Consider the following 15,978-nt stretch of genomic DNA (forward strand, 5'->3'; position numbering starts at 1 on the left):
AGACTGAAGAAGGGTCTCGACATGAAACGTCACCCATTGCTTCTCTCCAGAGATGCTGCCGGTCCCGCTGAGTTACTCCAGCTTTGTGTCCATCTTCTAATGATGTCATGCGCTCCAGACGGCTGTGCGTTTGCATGTAATCGCACCCGACCTTCGCGGAACCGACACGGCTCAACGTGACCACAAGGTTGCATAATTTGCGTGCTAAGGACACGTTAGTGGAACGTGCTTTAGCGTCATGTAGATAGTGCCATCAGGGAGAGAGCTGTATTCAACCCTATCTTAAGAAATCTTCTTCTTACTGTATGGCGTGCACAGCTAAAATTGTAAGACAACTTGTCCTTCTGTTTGATCTTCTGTTTGTGCGCACCAGGTTGATTCCATTTGTCGAAACGGTGGATCACGTGAAGGTTGTAATCTTCCACCCCATCTTAAGAAATAAAACTGTGCAAAGTGAGAAAGTATCGGTGGGGGGAATAGAACATTTGGAAGGGCAGGCCCCCGGAACGAGTATAGCACAAAACCCAAGAGTACAGGCACTTCGGCAGCCACATGTGTCTGTGCCGAACATACCCCATGCCAAGACCGAAAATGTGGGCAGCACATAGACTCACATCGGGAAACAGGCAACATCCGTCTGGAGAGAAGGAATGATCTATACTAACGTGGGGGAGACGTTTTGGGCATCTAACGACTCTAAATATTACCTACACATGATACAAAATAGAATTTGTCAAGACCAAGCTCTTATCTTTGAAAACTTTGGGAATGGTGCAGTCACTGCCTAGTCCTTTCAGTATTCCCCTAGTGATACTACACTTGTCGCTTTTCCTCCACCCTTGACTCCATTCAAGGACCCAAGCAGTCGTTCCAGGTGCGACAGAGGTTCACCTGTATCTCCTCCAACCTCATCTATTGCATCCACTGCTCTAGATGTCAGCTGATCTACTACAATGGTGAATAGTTAAAATTCCACACTATATTGCACATATGTCTTTGTGTGATTTGCTTACATATCTGTTCCTTCAATTCCTGCTGACTGTGAGACCTATGCAGCAACCCTCCTATGTTGTATGTTCTATCCATACATGATCCCGATCTTCCATCCATTTTGTGATTGCAATAAAATTATAATTCTCTTTGCTGATTCATGTTTCTAAGCTCGTCTGAGTTACCTCTGAGGCTCCTTGCATTACCGCAAATTCAATTATGTCTACCAGTCCTTCCATACTCCCGAATCTGCCTCTGCCCCTTCCTCTCACTGGAATTTAGTTTAGCTCTTTAGTTTAGAGACACAACCCGAAACAGGCCCACTGAGCCTACACCCACCAGCGATCCCCACTCACTGACACTATCCTACACACACTAGGGACAATGTACAATGTTACCAAGCCAATTAGCCTACAAACCTGTACGTCTTTGTAGTGTGGGAGGAAACCGGAGCATCTGGGGAAACCTTATCCAGGTCACAGGGAGAATGTACAAACTCCGTACAGACAGCACCCGTGGTCAGAATCGAACCCAGGCCTGTGGTGTTGTAAGGCAGCAACTCTACCGTTGGGACACTGTGGCACCCGAAATTGTTTGATGTATCCTTGACATTTGAGTCAATCTCCCCACCTGCTACACCACTACTGTGCCCTCTCACTCCTTGTCAAATTGGTTTAACTCCTCCATAGTGGCTAGACCAATCCCCGCTCCGAGGATACTGGGACCAGTTTAGGTGCAACTGGTCCAAACGAGCTCAGCATCTCCCCAGAGACGTGGAAGCCGGAAACATACTGACTTCCCACTCCGCCCTGCGCTGGATTGGACTGCTTTCATGGGTGAAGTACACATTGGCCAAGCCACTTGAGTTTACATCAGACATGGTTGGCAAAGAAGTGGCAACATATTTACTTGAAGAAAGTCATCACCAATTCCTTTAAAAGGTACGTTCAAGTAAGTTTCTTAATTATTGGGCATTATTTCTCTTTATATTTATTGCTAAAACCATATTTCAGTTGTTAAATGCCTTTCAATTAAGATGTTTTTGTAATTATTATTTTTAATTTTTCTGAAATTATTTAAATTCATTTAATCTGTTTTAAGTATCTCTGGATCTGGGTAGGCTGATGGTGAAGGACCTTGGTTCTGTTACCTGACGACTGGTTAGGACACAATGTGCTGGAGTTACTCAGCGGGTCAGACAGTATCCCTGGAGAACGTGGTGAGATGACATTTCAGGTCAGGACCCTCCGAAGAAAGGCCCCAACTCCATTAGTTTAGAGATACAGCGCAGAAACAGGCCTTCTGCCCAATGGGTCCATGCCGACCAGCGACCCACCCCCATACACTAGCCCTATCCTACACACTAGGGACAATTTACAATTTATTTTTCATCCAAAGCTAATTAACCTACAAACCTGTATGTCTTTGGAGTGTGGGAGGAAACCGGAGCACCCGGACAAAACCCAAGTGGTCACAGGGAGAATGTACAAACTCTGTACAGCCAACACCCGTAGTCAGGCTCGAACCTGCATCTCTGGCGCTGTGAGGCTGCGACTTTACCATTGCGCCACCATGCCGTCCATGTTCTCCAGGGATGCTGTCTGACCTGCAAAGTTACTCCAACGCTTTGTGTCCTTCTCTGTAAACCAGTGTCTGCAGTTCCTTGTTTTTACCGAAGGACAGATTAGCCCACTGCCTAATGGAGAGGTCATGGAGTGAGGTTGCCCACTGCAATCGACCGCACAGGGGTATGGGGATAAGGCACGAGAATGGGGTAGAGAGGGATAGATTGAATGGCGGAGTAGATGGGCCGAATGGCCTAATTCAGCTCTTATAACCTATGAACAATGAACTCTTGAAGGACTGTGTAAGCTTAGTACAGCAGTGGAGAATGTGCAGGAATGAATGGAAGCTATGGGCTGGATCAAACACAAATGCATATGGTGGCTGATAAACCCAAGCCTTATAGAAGGTGAAAAATATGTTCCATCATCAATTGTCGGATCAGTGTTTCGACACTGATATGATTAACATGACAATTTCAAAGTATTGACTTTGGGCCCATCCTGCAATTTCTCCTTAACGCTGTCAAGTAGCCAGCCAGCGAGAACTCGCCACCTCAAAGTTAAGATAGGGAGTTCTTATTTCATTTGAGCATGGAGCTGAATCTACGTTGTTTTATCTGACCATCAGATGCAAAATTGCCAAATATCTACCATAGGGGAGTAAAATCGAGCCTCGACGTTCATGCGCGCAGGTGAGCAGAGTTGGTCTCCACAGTTTGATTCAAGCAGCAATCTGTTAACAAAAGCCAATAGTGAGCACAAAAACAGGAATCGAATTGGCATTCAGGAACGCCCATGCAAGCAAGTTGTGCCTTTGTATTTTGTGAGCATTCCTTCTTGCAGCGAATGCTCATATGATTGTTTTTGTGCAGTGTATTTATAATTCTGTCTTAATGATTTTGTTTTGCTCAACTAAAACATCTCCCTATAGTGCTTTTCCCCAAATAGTCATCCTTTGTGATTTCTGTATTGCAACTTAATCCAAATGTTTTTTTTCCTTCATTAAAGTTATAGACCCAAGGTGCTTGTGTGAATTTAATTCATATATTTTCCCTGTGTTTGAAACATTTGTTTCTCTCTCTTGATGTACTGTGTCACACAGGGACACACACAGCTTTTTCTTGCTCCACCCATGTTATTGTCTGGCATTGAAACAGATTTCTAATGTGAGCTTGGGCACTGAATGCCAGTCATAATCTCAAGAGCCATGGATGTTTTATTGTCTAAAGGGCCTGTCCCACGAGCATACGACCTGCATGCGGCAAGCGCGACCTAAAGGGCCGGTCCCACCAGCATGCGCCTGCATGCGGCAAGCGCGACCAAACCAGAAGCGGGGGCTGCGCGGAGGTCGAGTGAGTGACATGAAGTTCGAGCGAAGTCCGCGGGAAGTTCGCGCGTGACGTACGGCGTCGAGGTGGCTGCGGGCCGGCAGGCTGCTGCCGCGCGGAATTTTTGAACACGGTCAGTTCTTCGGAGCCCCGCGCGATGTCCGGACCAGCTCAGCACAACTCCATACGGCTCCGGCGATCGAAATGGGACCGGCCCCGCGAGGCCGTACGGCTCAAGCGACCACGTTAGGTCGCTTGAGCCGACGGCAAGTGGGCCCCCTATATCAAGTGGGCCCCCTATATCAAGTGGGCCCCCCCCCTTTGTCTCCTGGCAACCAATATCTTTAGACCCAGTCCGCCACTGCCTACGACTAGCATCACGACCTACCTACTACCTCCTACGACCTCGTGACGACCATGCTGCGAGTATGAGTCAAGGGCAAACTCGGCAGAGGTGGTGAATTAGGTCGTGAAAGTGGGACAGGCCCTTTAAGTTGCATCTGAAGAAGGATCCCGACCTGAAATATTGCCTGTCCATTTCCATCACAGATGCTACAGTATCTGATCCCCTTTGTTCTTCCAGCAGTTTGTTCCAGCAAACCACCATAGGACAGCGCACAGCCCAACAGATGGTATTGTGCATCAGCAAACTGTTATAAATGTAACATCAGTTATCATCTTTCCACAACAGTAGATGAAGAATAGGCTGAGATTCTTTAGAAAAGTTGAAGGATTGTTCACGTTTAGTTATCCAAGTGGCGACTTGCAAAGGTTAGAAAGGAACTGCAGATGCTGGTTTAAACCCAAGATAGACTCAAAAAGCTGGAGTAACTCAGCGGGACAGGCAGCATCTATGGAGGGAAGGAATGGCTGACGTTTCCTATTCCTTCATATCTCCCTTCCCTCCAGAGATGCTACCTGTCCCGCTGATTTACTCCAGCTTTTTGAGTCTATCTTCAGCTACTTGCAAAGTTTTGCTTTAATGCACAAAGGAGATGCAGATGTAGGTTTAAGGTGAGGGGGGAAAGATTTAATAGGAACATGTCATAGAGTCATCCAGTATGGAAACAGGCCCTTCGGCCCAACTTGCCCACACCGGCCAACATGTCCCATCTACACTAGTCCCACCTGCCTGCGTTTGGCCCATATCCCTCTAAACCCCTCCTATCCACGAACCTGTCTAAATGTTGCGATAGGACTTGCTTCAAATGCCTCCTCTGGCAGCTCGTTTCATACACCTACCACCCTTTTGTGTGAAAACGTCACCCCTCAGATTCCCATTAAATCTTTCCCCACGCACCTTAAACCTATGTCCTCTGGTTCTCAATTCCCCTACTCTGGGTGAGATTGTGCATCTACCCAAACTATTCCTCTCATGATTTTATACACCTCTATAAGATCGCCCCTCATCCTCCTGTGCTCCAAGTAATAGAGTCCCAGCCTGCTCAACCTTTCCCGATGAGGGGTCATTTTTTGGTGTGTATCTATATATATATATTTTTTGGTGTGTATGTATGTACAGGTATGTATATATATATATATATATATATATATATATATATATATATATATATATACCTGTACATACATACACACCAAAAAATGACCCCTCACACACATATATATATATAATATATATATATATATATATATATATATAGTAGATATAGGTAGATATAATCAACATATAAGGTAGACACAAAATGCTGGAGTAACTCAGCGGGACAGGCAGCATCTCTGGAGAGAAGGAATGGGTGACGTTTCGGGTCGAGACCCTTCTTCAGACCCGAAACGCCACCCATTCCTTTCATCGACTTTTTGGAATCACGTGATGCAGCGGTACCGTAAAGATTGCTGATTTCAGTTCATGCCGTGGATAGACCTACATCTCCGAAAGATTTGAAAATTTCTCTTTTAAGGGGCCTTCTCTCCTATTTCCTTCTCTCCCTTTTTTTTATATACACTTCACGTTTCTCTATTCTCTACCATCTATTTTCCTCTTTTTCCCCTTTCTATTGTTTTCTTTTTCTTGTCTTGCTTACTTCCTTCTCAAAACATAAAACTAGAGGTTGTACATAGAATGGATTACGGTATGACATAGTTGGCACTGTACTGTTTTGTACTGTATTAACTTCTAATAAAATAAATAAAATAAAAAAATATTTTCTATGTGCAAGGTTTAGCTTAGTTTAGTTTAGAGATACAGTGCGGAAACAGGCCCTTCGAACCGCCGAGTCTGTACCGACTAGCGATCTCCGCATACTAACACTATCCTACACACACTCGGGACAATTTACACTTAAACCAAGCCAATTAACCTGCAAACCTGCACGTCTTTTGAGTGTGGGAGGAAACCGAAGATCTCGGAGAAAACCCACGTGGGGAGAACGTGCAAACTCTGTACAGACAGCACCCGTAGTCGTGGATCAAACCCTGGTCTCTGGCGCTGCAAGCTCTGTAAGGCAACAACTCTACCGCTGCGCCATAGAGGCCTGGTCTGATCCATGATGGCGTCCAAGCCAGGTGACTCTTTGCGCACAAGTCACAGGCGTAGATCTGCGATCACTCTTTTAAATCTCCACTCATGCAGCAGCATCTCTTGCTTCAACTATAATCTTCTTAAATTCCCGTCCCTTGTCTTACAATGAACGTTATTGACATTATTCCCTTTATCATGTATCTGTACACTGTGAATGGCTCCGTTGTACTCATGTATTGCCTTGACTAGTTGGTACACAACAAGAGCTTTTGACTACACCTCTGTACACGTGACAATAAACTGAACTCAAAACTCCACATCGATAGTACCTATGGTCAAGATTGAAAATGGGCTGCTGTAAATACGAGGCAGCAGCTCGAACAAATGCCCCTGTCCCACTTAGGAAACCTGAACGGAAACCTCTGCAGACTTTGCGCCCCACCCAAGGTTTCCGTGCGGTTCCTGGAGGTTGCAGGTGGTTGCCGGAGGTTGCAGGTAGTGGAAGCAGGTCGGGAGATTGACAAAAACCTCCGGGAACCGCACGGAAATCTTGGGTGGGGCGCAAAGTCTCTCTAGGTTTCCGTTCAGGTTTCCTAAGTGGGACAGGGGCATAACACTGAGTTTTATACTGAATGGGTGGGCAACTGCAGTACTGAGGTCCTCAGCTCATCCCTAAACTCCGCACATGCAGACTGGAATCTGGAAATCAGGTCAAACCTGGAGGTCAGATGCTTGTGCACCTAAAGGGCCTGTCCCACTTGGGTGTCATAGAAACATAGGAACATAGAAATTAGGTGCAGGAGTAGGCCATTCGGCCCTTCGAGCCTGCACTGCCATTCAATATGATCATGGCTGATCATCCAACTCAGTATCCTGTACCTGCTTTCTCTCCATACCCTCTGATCCCCTTAGCCACAAGGGCCACATCTAACTCCCTCTTAAATATAGCCAATGAACTGGCCTTGACTACCCTCTGTGGCAGAGAGTTCCAGAGATTCACCACTCTCTGTGTGAAAAAAAGTTCTCCTCATCTCGGTTTTAAAGGATTTCCCCCTTATCCTTAAGCTGTGACCCCTTGTCCTGGACTTCCCCAACATCGGGAACAATCTTCCTGCATCTAGCCTGTCCAACCCTTTAAGAATTTTGTAAGTTTCTATAAGATCCCCCCTCAATCTCCTAAATTCTAGAGAGTATAAACCAAGTCTATCCAGTCTTTAACCAAGTCTATCCAGTCATTTGCGCGTCATTTACGCAACATAATTTACGCATCACGACGCACGATACTCGCTTTGTGACTTGCACATGTGTGCGCATGCGCGCATGGTGCGTGGTGACGTAGGCAGTGACGCACGGTCGCGCGTGACGCCCCAGGACACCTACATGACGCGCAAATAACGTCCAAGTGGGACAGGTCCTTAACCATCCATCCATCATAGGCTCACCATTGTCCAGTGGCAGAGCACAGCTGCGTTAGTTGACCTGGGCCCTTCGAGTTAAGTCAGCCATTACTTTAGAGATACAGCGCAGAAACAGGCCCTTCTGTCCACCGAGTCCGTGCCAACCAGCGATCCCCACACACTTGTGACTCGACTGCTATTCCAAGCCAATTAACCTACAAACCTTTGTACGTCTTTGGAGTGTGAGGGGAAACCGGAGAAACCCCACGCAGGTCATGGGGAGAACTGTACAAACTCCGTACCGACGGCACATGTAGTCAGGATCGAACATGGAAGCAAGCGGCCGTTTCGGAATTTCAAGCCGCTGAGAGTGTTCGTCCGACGCTGGAGTTCCATCATCCCGGGGAGAGGGCCTGAAACATCGGGCCGCCGTAGCGGCGACTGCGGAGGCCTCAATAGGCCCCGACCACGGGTGAACATGGAGGAAGTGGACTGAACGTTGCTGCCTTCCCGCACAGTGGGAATTGTTGATCCCGCTGTGTGGGATGTTTTTATGTTTAACTAGACCAAGTGCAGACCCGTTGGGTCTGCTCCCCCAATGGTGTGATCCCCCAACCCAATATTCCACCATGCACCCGTCTCCTCCAATGGAACTGAAGCCGTCCCCAAATGTAAGATTCGAGCACTCCCCTGCCTCCCTCAATTGCACCTCCCCTGCCTGCTGCAGCAGTGAAAAGTTCAGTGTTCCTGTCTTGCAACTTTGTTTCGAAGTGTGTTGGAAGCTGATAGGAAGGAGCAGCCGTCAACGAATCAAAAGGCAGGAAGGGATCCATACTGCAGGCGGACGGATGGATTTGAGTTTTATATATTAACTAGACCAAGTGCAGACCCGTTGGGTCTGCTCCCCCAATGGTGTGATCCCCCAACCCAATATTCCACCATGCACCCGTCTCCTCCAATGGAACTGAAGCCGTTGCCAAATGTAAGTTTCCAGCACTCCCCTGCCTCCCTCAATTGCACCTCCCCTGCCTGCTGCAGCAGTGAAAAGTTCAGTGTTCCTGTCTTGCAACTTTGTTTCAAAGTGTGTTGGAAGCTGATAGGAAGGAGCAGCCGTCAACGAATCAAAAGGCAGGAAGGGATCCGTACTGCAGGCGGACGGATGGATTTGAGTTTTATATATTAACTAGACCAAGTGCAGACCCATTGGGTCTGCTCCCCCAATGGTGTGATCCCCCAACCCAATATTCCACCATGCACCCGTCTCCTCCAATGGAACTGAAGCCGTTCTCAAAAGTAAGATTCCAGCACTGCCCTGCCTCTTTAAAAAAAATCCCTGCCTGCTGCAGCAGTGAAAAGTTCAGTGTTCCTGTCTTGCAACATTGTTTCGAAGTGTGTTGGAAGCTGAGGAAGGAGCAGCCGTCAACGAATCGAAAGGCAGGAAGGGATCCGTACTGCAGGCGGACTGATTTGAGTTTTATATATATATAGATAGATAGATAGATAGATAGATAGATAGATAGATAGATAGATAGATAGATAGATAGATAGATAGATAGATAGAAGATAGATAGATAGATGTTAAATTCTATAGTGTTGTGTTTATCTTATTTGTGTGCTGCAATGGCAACTCCAATTTCACTGCACTAATTGGAGTATTTGACAATAAATGTCCTTTGTCCATTGTCCTTGTCTCTGGCGCTGTGAGGCAGCAACTCTATGGCTGCGCCAGTGTGCCACCCCCATTACTAGTTAATATAACTTTGCCCTCATTCAACTGATTACAGTCACTGACCTAGATGGAGAAGGTAACTGACAGTAGATAATTTGTTTATGCTCCGGCTTAATATTTTCAATTATGTTTGAAGTGGAAGGTACACCGAGTCCATGCCGGCCATCGATCACATTGATGTTCATATTAGTTGAATATTATCCCACTTTGGCCTCTACTCCCTACACATCAGGCCAATTTACAGAGGCCTATTAGCCTACTAACCCAAGATAGACACAAGATGCTGGAGTAACTCAGCAGACCATTGCGATCTCCACCTTTCCTTCATCATCGTTGCAAACTTTGATTTGTTCTTTTCATACCTTTCATACATTTGTTCATCTCTAGTTTCCCTCTCCACTGACTCTCAGTCTGAAGAAGAGTCTCGACTTGAAACGTCGCCTATTCCTTTTCTCCAGAGATGCTGCCTGACCCGCTGAGCATTTTGTGTCTATCTTCGTGCAAACCAGCATCTGCGATTCCTTCCTACACATTTAACCTTCAAACCCTTATGTTTCGTGGGAGGAAACCCGAGCGCCCGGAGAAAACCCACGCAGTCACAGGGAGAACGTGCAAACTCCACACCGACAGTGCCCAAGTTCAGGATCAGACATAGGTCTATGGCGCTGAGAGACAACAGCTCTACCATTCTAACCACAACACATGTTTTCAAGCAATTATCTCATTTTGTTTGCATTTATCTAAATCTATTTCTTCTGGTTTAGATGTCTTTTAGTAAAAGAAACATTCAGAAGCAGTTACCAAGGTAAGATGTCAGAAGGGTTTGAAGGCGAATGGAGGAGGGGGATGCCTTAACATCCACCACCTGAGGTCTGGGTCACCTCCTGAAGATGGCTCTGCATGGTGAGATGCTTGCAAGGGCAAGGTCTGGAGACCATGTGGCCATGTGCTGTGTAAAATAGTAAGATTAAACGAGAACTTACCAGTTTGAAGTTTGATCTGTATTTTATGAGGAGGAACGTTGAGGGAATACGTGAAGAACCCGCTTCCAACGCATGCGTGTCATTCTTCAAAGCAGCGGTGTGAGGTCACAGCAAACTATAATGACCTAACATAGTAAGATTATCAAAGAGATACCAGTTTTTGATATGATCATAGGAGGGTGGGAGCGGAGGGCACGTATTCCCTCAGCGTTCCTCCTCATAAAATACAGATCAAACTTCAAACTCGTTTAATCTTACTATTTTAATTCGGAGTCACGTGAGTGACTACGTGAAGATTTCAAAGTCGGGCTCTTGGTGAGTTTTTTTTTTGTTGAACTTTTCCTCCCGCCCGGGAAGTAAATTTTGTCAGTGCCAGAACGCTTTCTGGCACAGCTGGTTCCTCTGCCGAGGTATCTAGAGCCGGCGGCTGCTGTCTCTGCCCTTCATCCGTGTTCTCAACACGTTTCTCGGGCAGCTTTTTAGCGGGCCGCTTTTTCTTTACTCTACCATTTTCCTGTTGAAATAAAAATTGTAGAGTGCCTTACCTGCCTTTTGCTGGCCGTTTTTTCATTCTCCCGTTACTACGTCTTTGCTTCGCTTCCTGCCCGGCCGAGAAGTGAATTTTGCCGGTGCGGGAGCGAAGTCGGGCACAGGTGTTTCCTTTCCGAAAATTGGTGTGCCGTTGCTGCTGCTGCCGGCTGCCCGCACTCCGCGGTTCTCCCCCGCCAGCTTTCCGCAGCCTTCATGGATCCGGTCCATGTCTCCACGTGAAAGGTAAGTGGAAGGAACGCAGAGTCTCTTACCTGCTGTTCCCGACTTTCAAATTCTCCCGCTGGGGAACGTCGTTCCCCCTGTGTGACTCGTCGCAATGCGTGTAGCGATATGACACGTATGCGTTGGAAGCGGGTTCTTCACGTAGTCACTCACGTGACTCCGAAGTAAAATATTAGGGTGGCCTCAGGAAATGTTCAATGGATTAGTGCTAGGAGTGGGTTAAATGAAATCTAATCTGGCCCATTATTCATGATGTTCCTAACTAACTGGGCTCTCTTCCCCAGCGAAATATTGAGCCACACAGCGTCGGCCCAACTTACCCACACTGGCCAACCTGTCCCAGCTACACTTGTCCCACCTGCCTGCATTTCGCCCATATCCCTCTAAACCTGTTCTATCCATGTGCCTGTATAACTGTTTCTTAAACATTGCAATGGGACCAGCCTCAATTACCTCCTTTGGCAGCTCATTCCATACACGCACCACCCTTTGTGTAAACATGTTACCCCCTCCAGATTCCTATTCAATCTTCTATCCTTCACGTTCAACCTGTCTCCTCTGGTTTTTGATTATCCTACTCTGGGCAAGAGAGTCTGTGCGTTTACTTGATCTATTCCTCTCATGATTTGACACACCTCCATATGATCATCCCTCATCCTCCTGTGCTCTAATGCCCCTGTCCCACTTAGGAAACCTGAGCGGAAACCTCTGGAGACTTTGCACCCCACTCAAGGTTTCCGTGCGGTCCCCGGAGGTTGCAGGTGGTTGCCGGAGGTTGCAGGTAGTGGAAGCAAGTAGGGAGACTGACAAAAACCTCCGGGAACTGCACGGAAACCTTGGGTGGGGCACAAAGACTGCAGAGGTTTCCGTTCAGGTTTCCTAAGTGGGACAGAGGTATTAGGAATAGAGTCCCAGCCTGCTCAACCTCTCCCTATTGCTCAGACCCTCAAGTCCTGGCAACATCCTTGTAATATGAGGTGCTGTTCCTCCATTTTGCATGTGGCCTCATGCTGGCATTGCAGAAGGCCGAGGACATAATAAGGTTGTAGTGGAAGTGGGAAGGGGAGTTAAAATGGTTAAGGGCTTGTCCCACTTTCCCAAATTATTCACGAGTTACGAGCATTACGAGCCGCTACGATATATCCACGGACTCCTATGGACTCGTTACGAACATTCTGCGAGTTTGAAAACTCGGGAGAATTCATGAAGAACTCCGGAAAATGGGACAGGCCCTTTAGCAACCAGGTCTATCTGGTGTCGATTTGAAATAGATTTCACATGCCATACCCAATGTAGCCACAGGATGTCAGTATCGTGTCACAAATGAGTTTATATAGGACAGAACTGCAGATGCTGGTTTACACTGAAGATAGGCACAAAATGCTGGAGTAACTCAGCGGGTCAGGCAGCATCTCTAGAGAGAAGGAATGGGTGACGTTTCGGGTCGAGACCCATCTTCAGACTAAGTCATGGAGTGGGACACAGGAGATCGAAAGATCGTAAGGAATAGGAACAGAATTAGGCCATTCAGCCCATCAAGTCTACTCCGCCATTCAATCACGGCTGATCTATCTCTCCCTTCTAACCCCATTCTCCTGCCTTCTCCCCATAACCCCTGACACCTGCACCATTCAAGAATCTATCTCTGCCTTAAAAATATCCACTGACTTGGCCTCCACAGCCTTCTGTGGCAAAGAATTCCACAGATTCACCACCCTCTGACTAAAGCAATTTCTTGTCATCTCCTTCCTACAAAGAACATCCTTTAATTCTGAGGCTGTGACCTCTGGTCCTAGACTCTCCCACGAGTGGAAACATCCTCTCCACATCCACTCTATCCAGGCCTTTCACTATTCTGTACGTTTCAATGAGCCCCCCCCACCCCCTCATTCTTCTAAACTCCAGCGAGTACAGGCCCAGTGCCGACAAACACTCATCATAGGTTAACCCACTCATTCCTGGGATCATTCTTGTAAACCTCCTCTGGACCCTCTCCAGAGCCAGCACATCCTTCCTCAGATACGGAGGCCCAAAATTGCTCACAGCTTTGACTAGTGTGTACGTTAGTTTTTTCCCATTCTGTAAACATTTGAAACTCAGTTTCACAGTGTTCCTTGCAAATCATTTTTGCATTTAATTTGTCGAAAACATAGGCGATCCAATGCACTAATTTGCAACTTGGTAACATTGTGAAAAGCAATAAAGGGCCTGTCCCACTTTCATGACTTAATTCAAAACCTCTGCCGAGTTTAAAGGACCTAAAATAAAATCAAGCATGTGGTAATCTACGAACTCCTACAAGTATGTCTACGAATTCCCACAACTATTTCGATGCCCTCCTTACGAGTAAAAAGTTGCAATTTCTTTCATCCCGACCATTATTTTACTTGTGGGCATTTTTTAATCGGGCTGGAAAAAACGTCCTGACTTACCGGATGCCAGGAGTACCTACGGCTGGAATAACGAACCGCTACGATATATCTACGGCCTCCTACGGACTCGTTACGAAGGTTCTGCGCGTTTGAACCGAGGGGAAAACTCGGGAGAATTCGTGAATAACTCGGGAAAGTGGGACAGGCCCTTAACTCAGCACCAGAAACCAAGACATTCCCACACTAACCTGTATGTAAATGTCTGTTCATCATCACCTGTCTATATCCAGGGATTACCTTTCATACTGATGTCAGCACCTTCACCAGGCCAGTGGCATCTCAAGATGATGAAATAAGAACTGATATTGATAGAAAAAAACCCAGTGGAAAGAAAATCAACTCTGTTCCAGTCGGGTACGGTATAAAATTATAAAAGGACTGGACATGCTAGATGCAGGAAAAATGTTCCCAATGTTGGGCGAGTCCAGAACCAGGGGCCACACAGTCTTAGAATAAAGGGGAAGCCATTTAAGACTGAGGTGAGAAAAAACTTTTTCACCCAGAGAGTTGTGGATATGTGGAATTCCCTGCCACAGAGGGCAGTGGAGGTCAAATCACTGGATGGTTTTAAGAGAGAGTTAACCATATAACCATATAACCATATAACAATTACAGCACGGAAACAGGGCATCTCGACCCTTCTAGTCCGTGCCGAACACATAATCTCCCCTAGTCCCATATACCTGCGCTCAGACCATAACCCTCCATTCCCTTCCCATCCATATAACTATCCAATTTATTTTTAAATTATAAAAACGAACCTGCCTCCACCACCTTCACTGGAAGCTCATTCCACACAGCTACCACTCTCTGAGTAAAGAAGTTCCCCCTCATGTTACCCCTAAACTTAAGTCCCTTAATTCTCATGTCATGTTCCCTTGTTTGAATCTTCCCTACTCTCAGTGGGAAAAGCTTTTCCACGTCAACTCTGTCTATCCCTCTCATCATTTTAAAAACCTCTATCAAGTCCCCCCTTAACCTTCTGCGCTCCAAAGAATAAAGCCCTAACTTGTTCAACCTTTCTCTGTAACTTAGTTGCTGAAACCCAGGCAACATTCTAGTAAATCTCCTCTGTACTCTCTCTATTTTGTTGACATCCTTCCTATAATTAGGCGACCAAAATTGTACACCATACTCCAGAATTGGCCTCACCAATGCGTTAGATAGTTAGAGTTAGATAGTTAGATAGTTAGTTAGATAGAACTCTTTGGGGTTAGTGGTATCAAGGGATATGGGGAGAAGGCAGGCACGGGTTATTGATTGGGGATGATCACAATGTATGGCGGTGCTGGCTCGAAGGGCCGAATGGCCTCCTCCTGCACCTATTTTCTATGTTTCTATCAGTCTTCCATGGATTTTGTTTTTAGAGATACAGCGCGGGGTCAGGCCCTTCGGCCCACCGGGTCCGTGCTGTCCAGCGATCCACGCACATTAACACGATTCTACACACACTCGGGACAATTTACCAAGCCAATTAACGTACAAATCTGTACGTCTTTAGAGTGTGGGAGGAAACCGAAGATCTCAGAGAAAACCCACACAGGTCACCTGGAGAACGTGCAAACTCCGTACAGACAGCACCGGTAGTCAGGATCGAACCCGGGTCTCTGGCGCTGTGAGTCAGCAACTCTACCGCTGTGCCACCGTGCCTCGCTGTCACGGATGCCCGCCAAGGCCTGCTGGATCACCCGGTTGCTAAATCCCCGTTCCCACACTGACCTCTCTGTCCTGGGCCTCCTCCACTGTCAGAGTGAGGCCAAATACAAATTGGAGGAACAGCGCCTCATATTCTGCACGGGTAGCTTACACCGCAGCGCTATGAACAGTGATTTCTCTAACTTCAAGTAACTCTTGCACCCCCCTCCTCTCCCCCCGTCCCAGCCCCACCTTGGTCATTGTCCTAGTTTCACTGTCGTCTAGTTGAGTTTCCACTGTCTGTGCAACTCGTTATCACCTTCCCCGCAGCCAACAATGGACCATTGTGGGCTCCACCTTTCCATGATCATCGCTGCTTTTGGCATATCTTTCATTCATTTGTTCTATGTGCTGTTGTGAGCCGGAGTGCCTGTTTCCCCGCTGTATCTCCAAACTAAAAGATGGATGACTCCAGATGTTTCCACCATTCAGGCCATTCATCAGGCCAGATGTTGCCAGACAGCTCAATGTGATGTGAATAGTTCCTCTCGAGGGATGTGTTAGAACCTGTTCCCTTATTTTCAAGTTTCCACCCAAACTAACCTTGGTTCTTGATACAGGCGATAATCCATGTGACGGAATGCTGCGATCTTTGCACAGCCTTGC

The 15,978-nt window shown here is 46.8% G+C and overlaps 1 protein-coding gene across 1 annotated transcript in view; it reads left to right on the plus strand.

Annotated features, from left to right (window-relative positions):
* Nucleotides 1-4,167, plus strand: part of LOC129714266 (cation channel sperm-associated auxiliary subunit gamma-like) — a 76,810-nt gene extending 72,643 nt beyond the window's left edge. The window contains exon 15 of the mRNA XM_055663815.1: nucleotides 3,184-4,167. Within this exon, the coding sequence (XP_055519790.1) occupies nucleotides 3,184-3,251 (68 nt within the window). The 3' untranslated portion in view covers nucleotides 3,252-4,167. The remainder of the gene's footprint in view (nucleotides 1-3,183) is intronic.
* The last annotated feature ends 11,811 nt before the right edge of the window (nucleotides 4,168-15,978 follow it).

Source organism: Leucoraja erinacea, chromosome 38, assembly GCF_028641065.1.
Source record: "Leucoraja erinacea ecotype New England chromosome 38, Leri_hhj_1, whole genome shotgun sequence".
NCBI lineage: Eukaryota > Metazoa > Chordata > Chondrichthyes > Rajiformes > Rajidae > Leucoraja > Leucoraja erinaceus.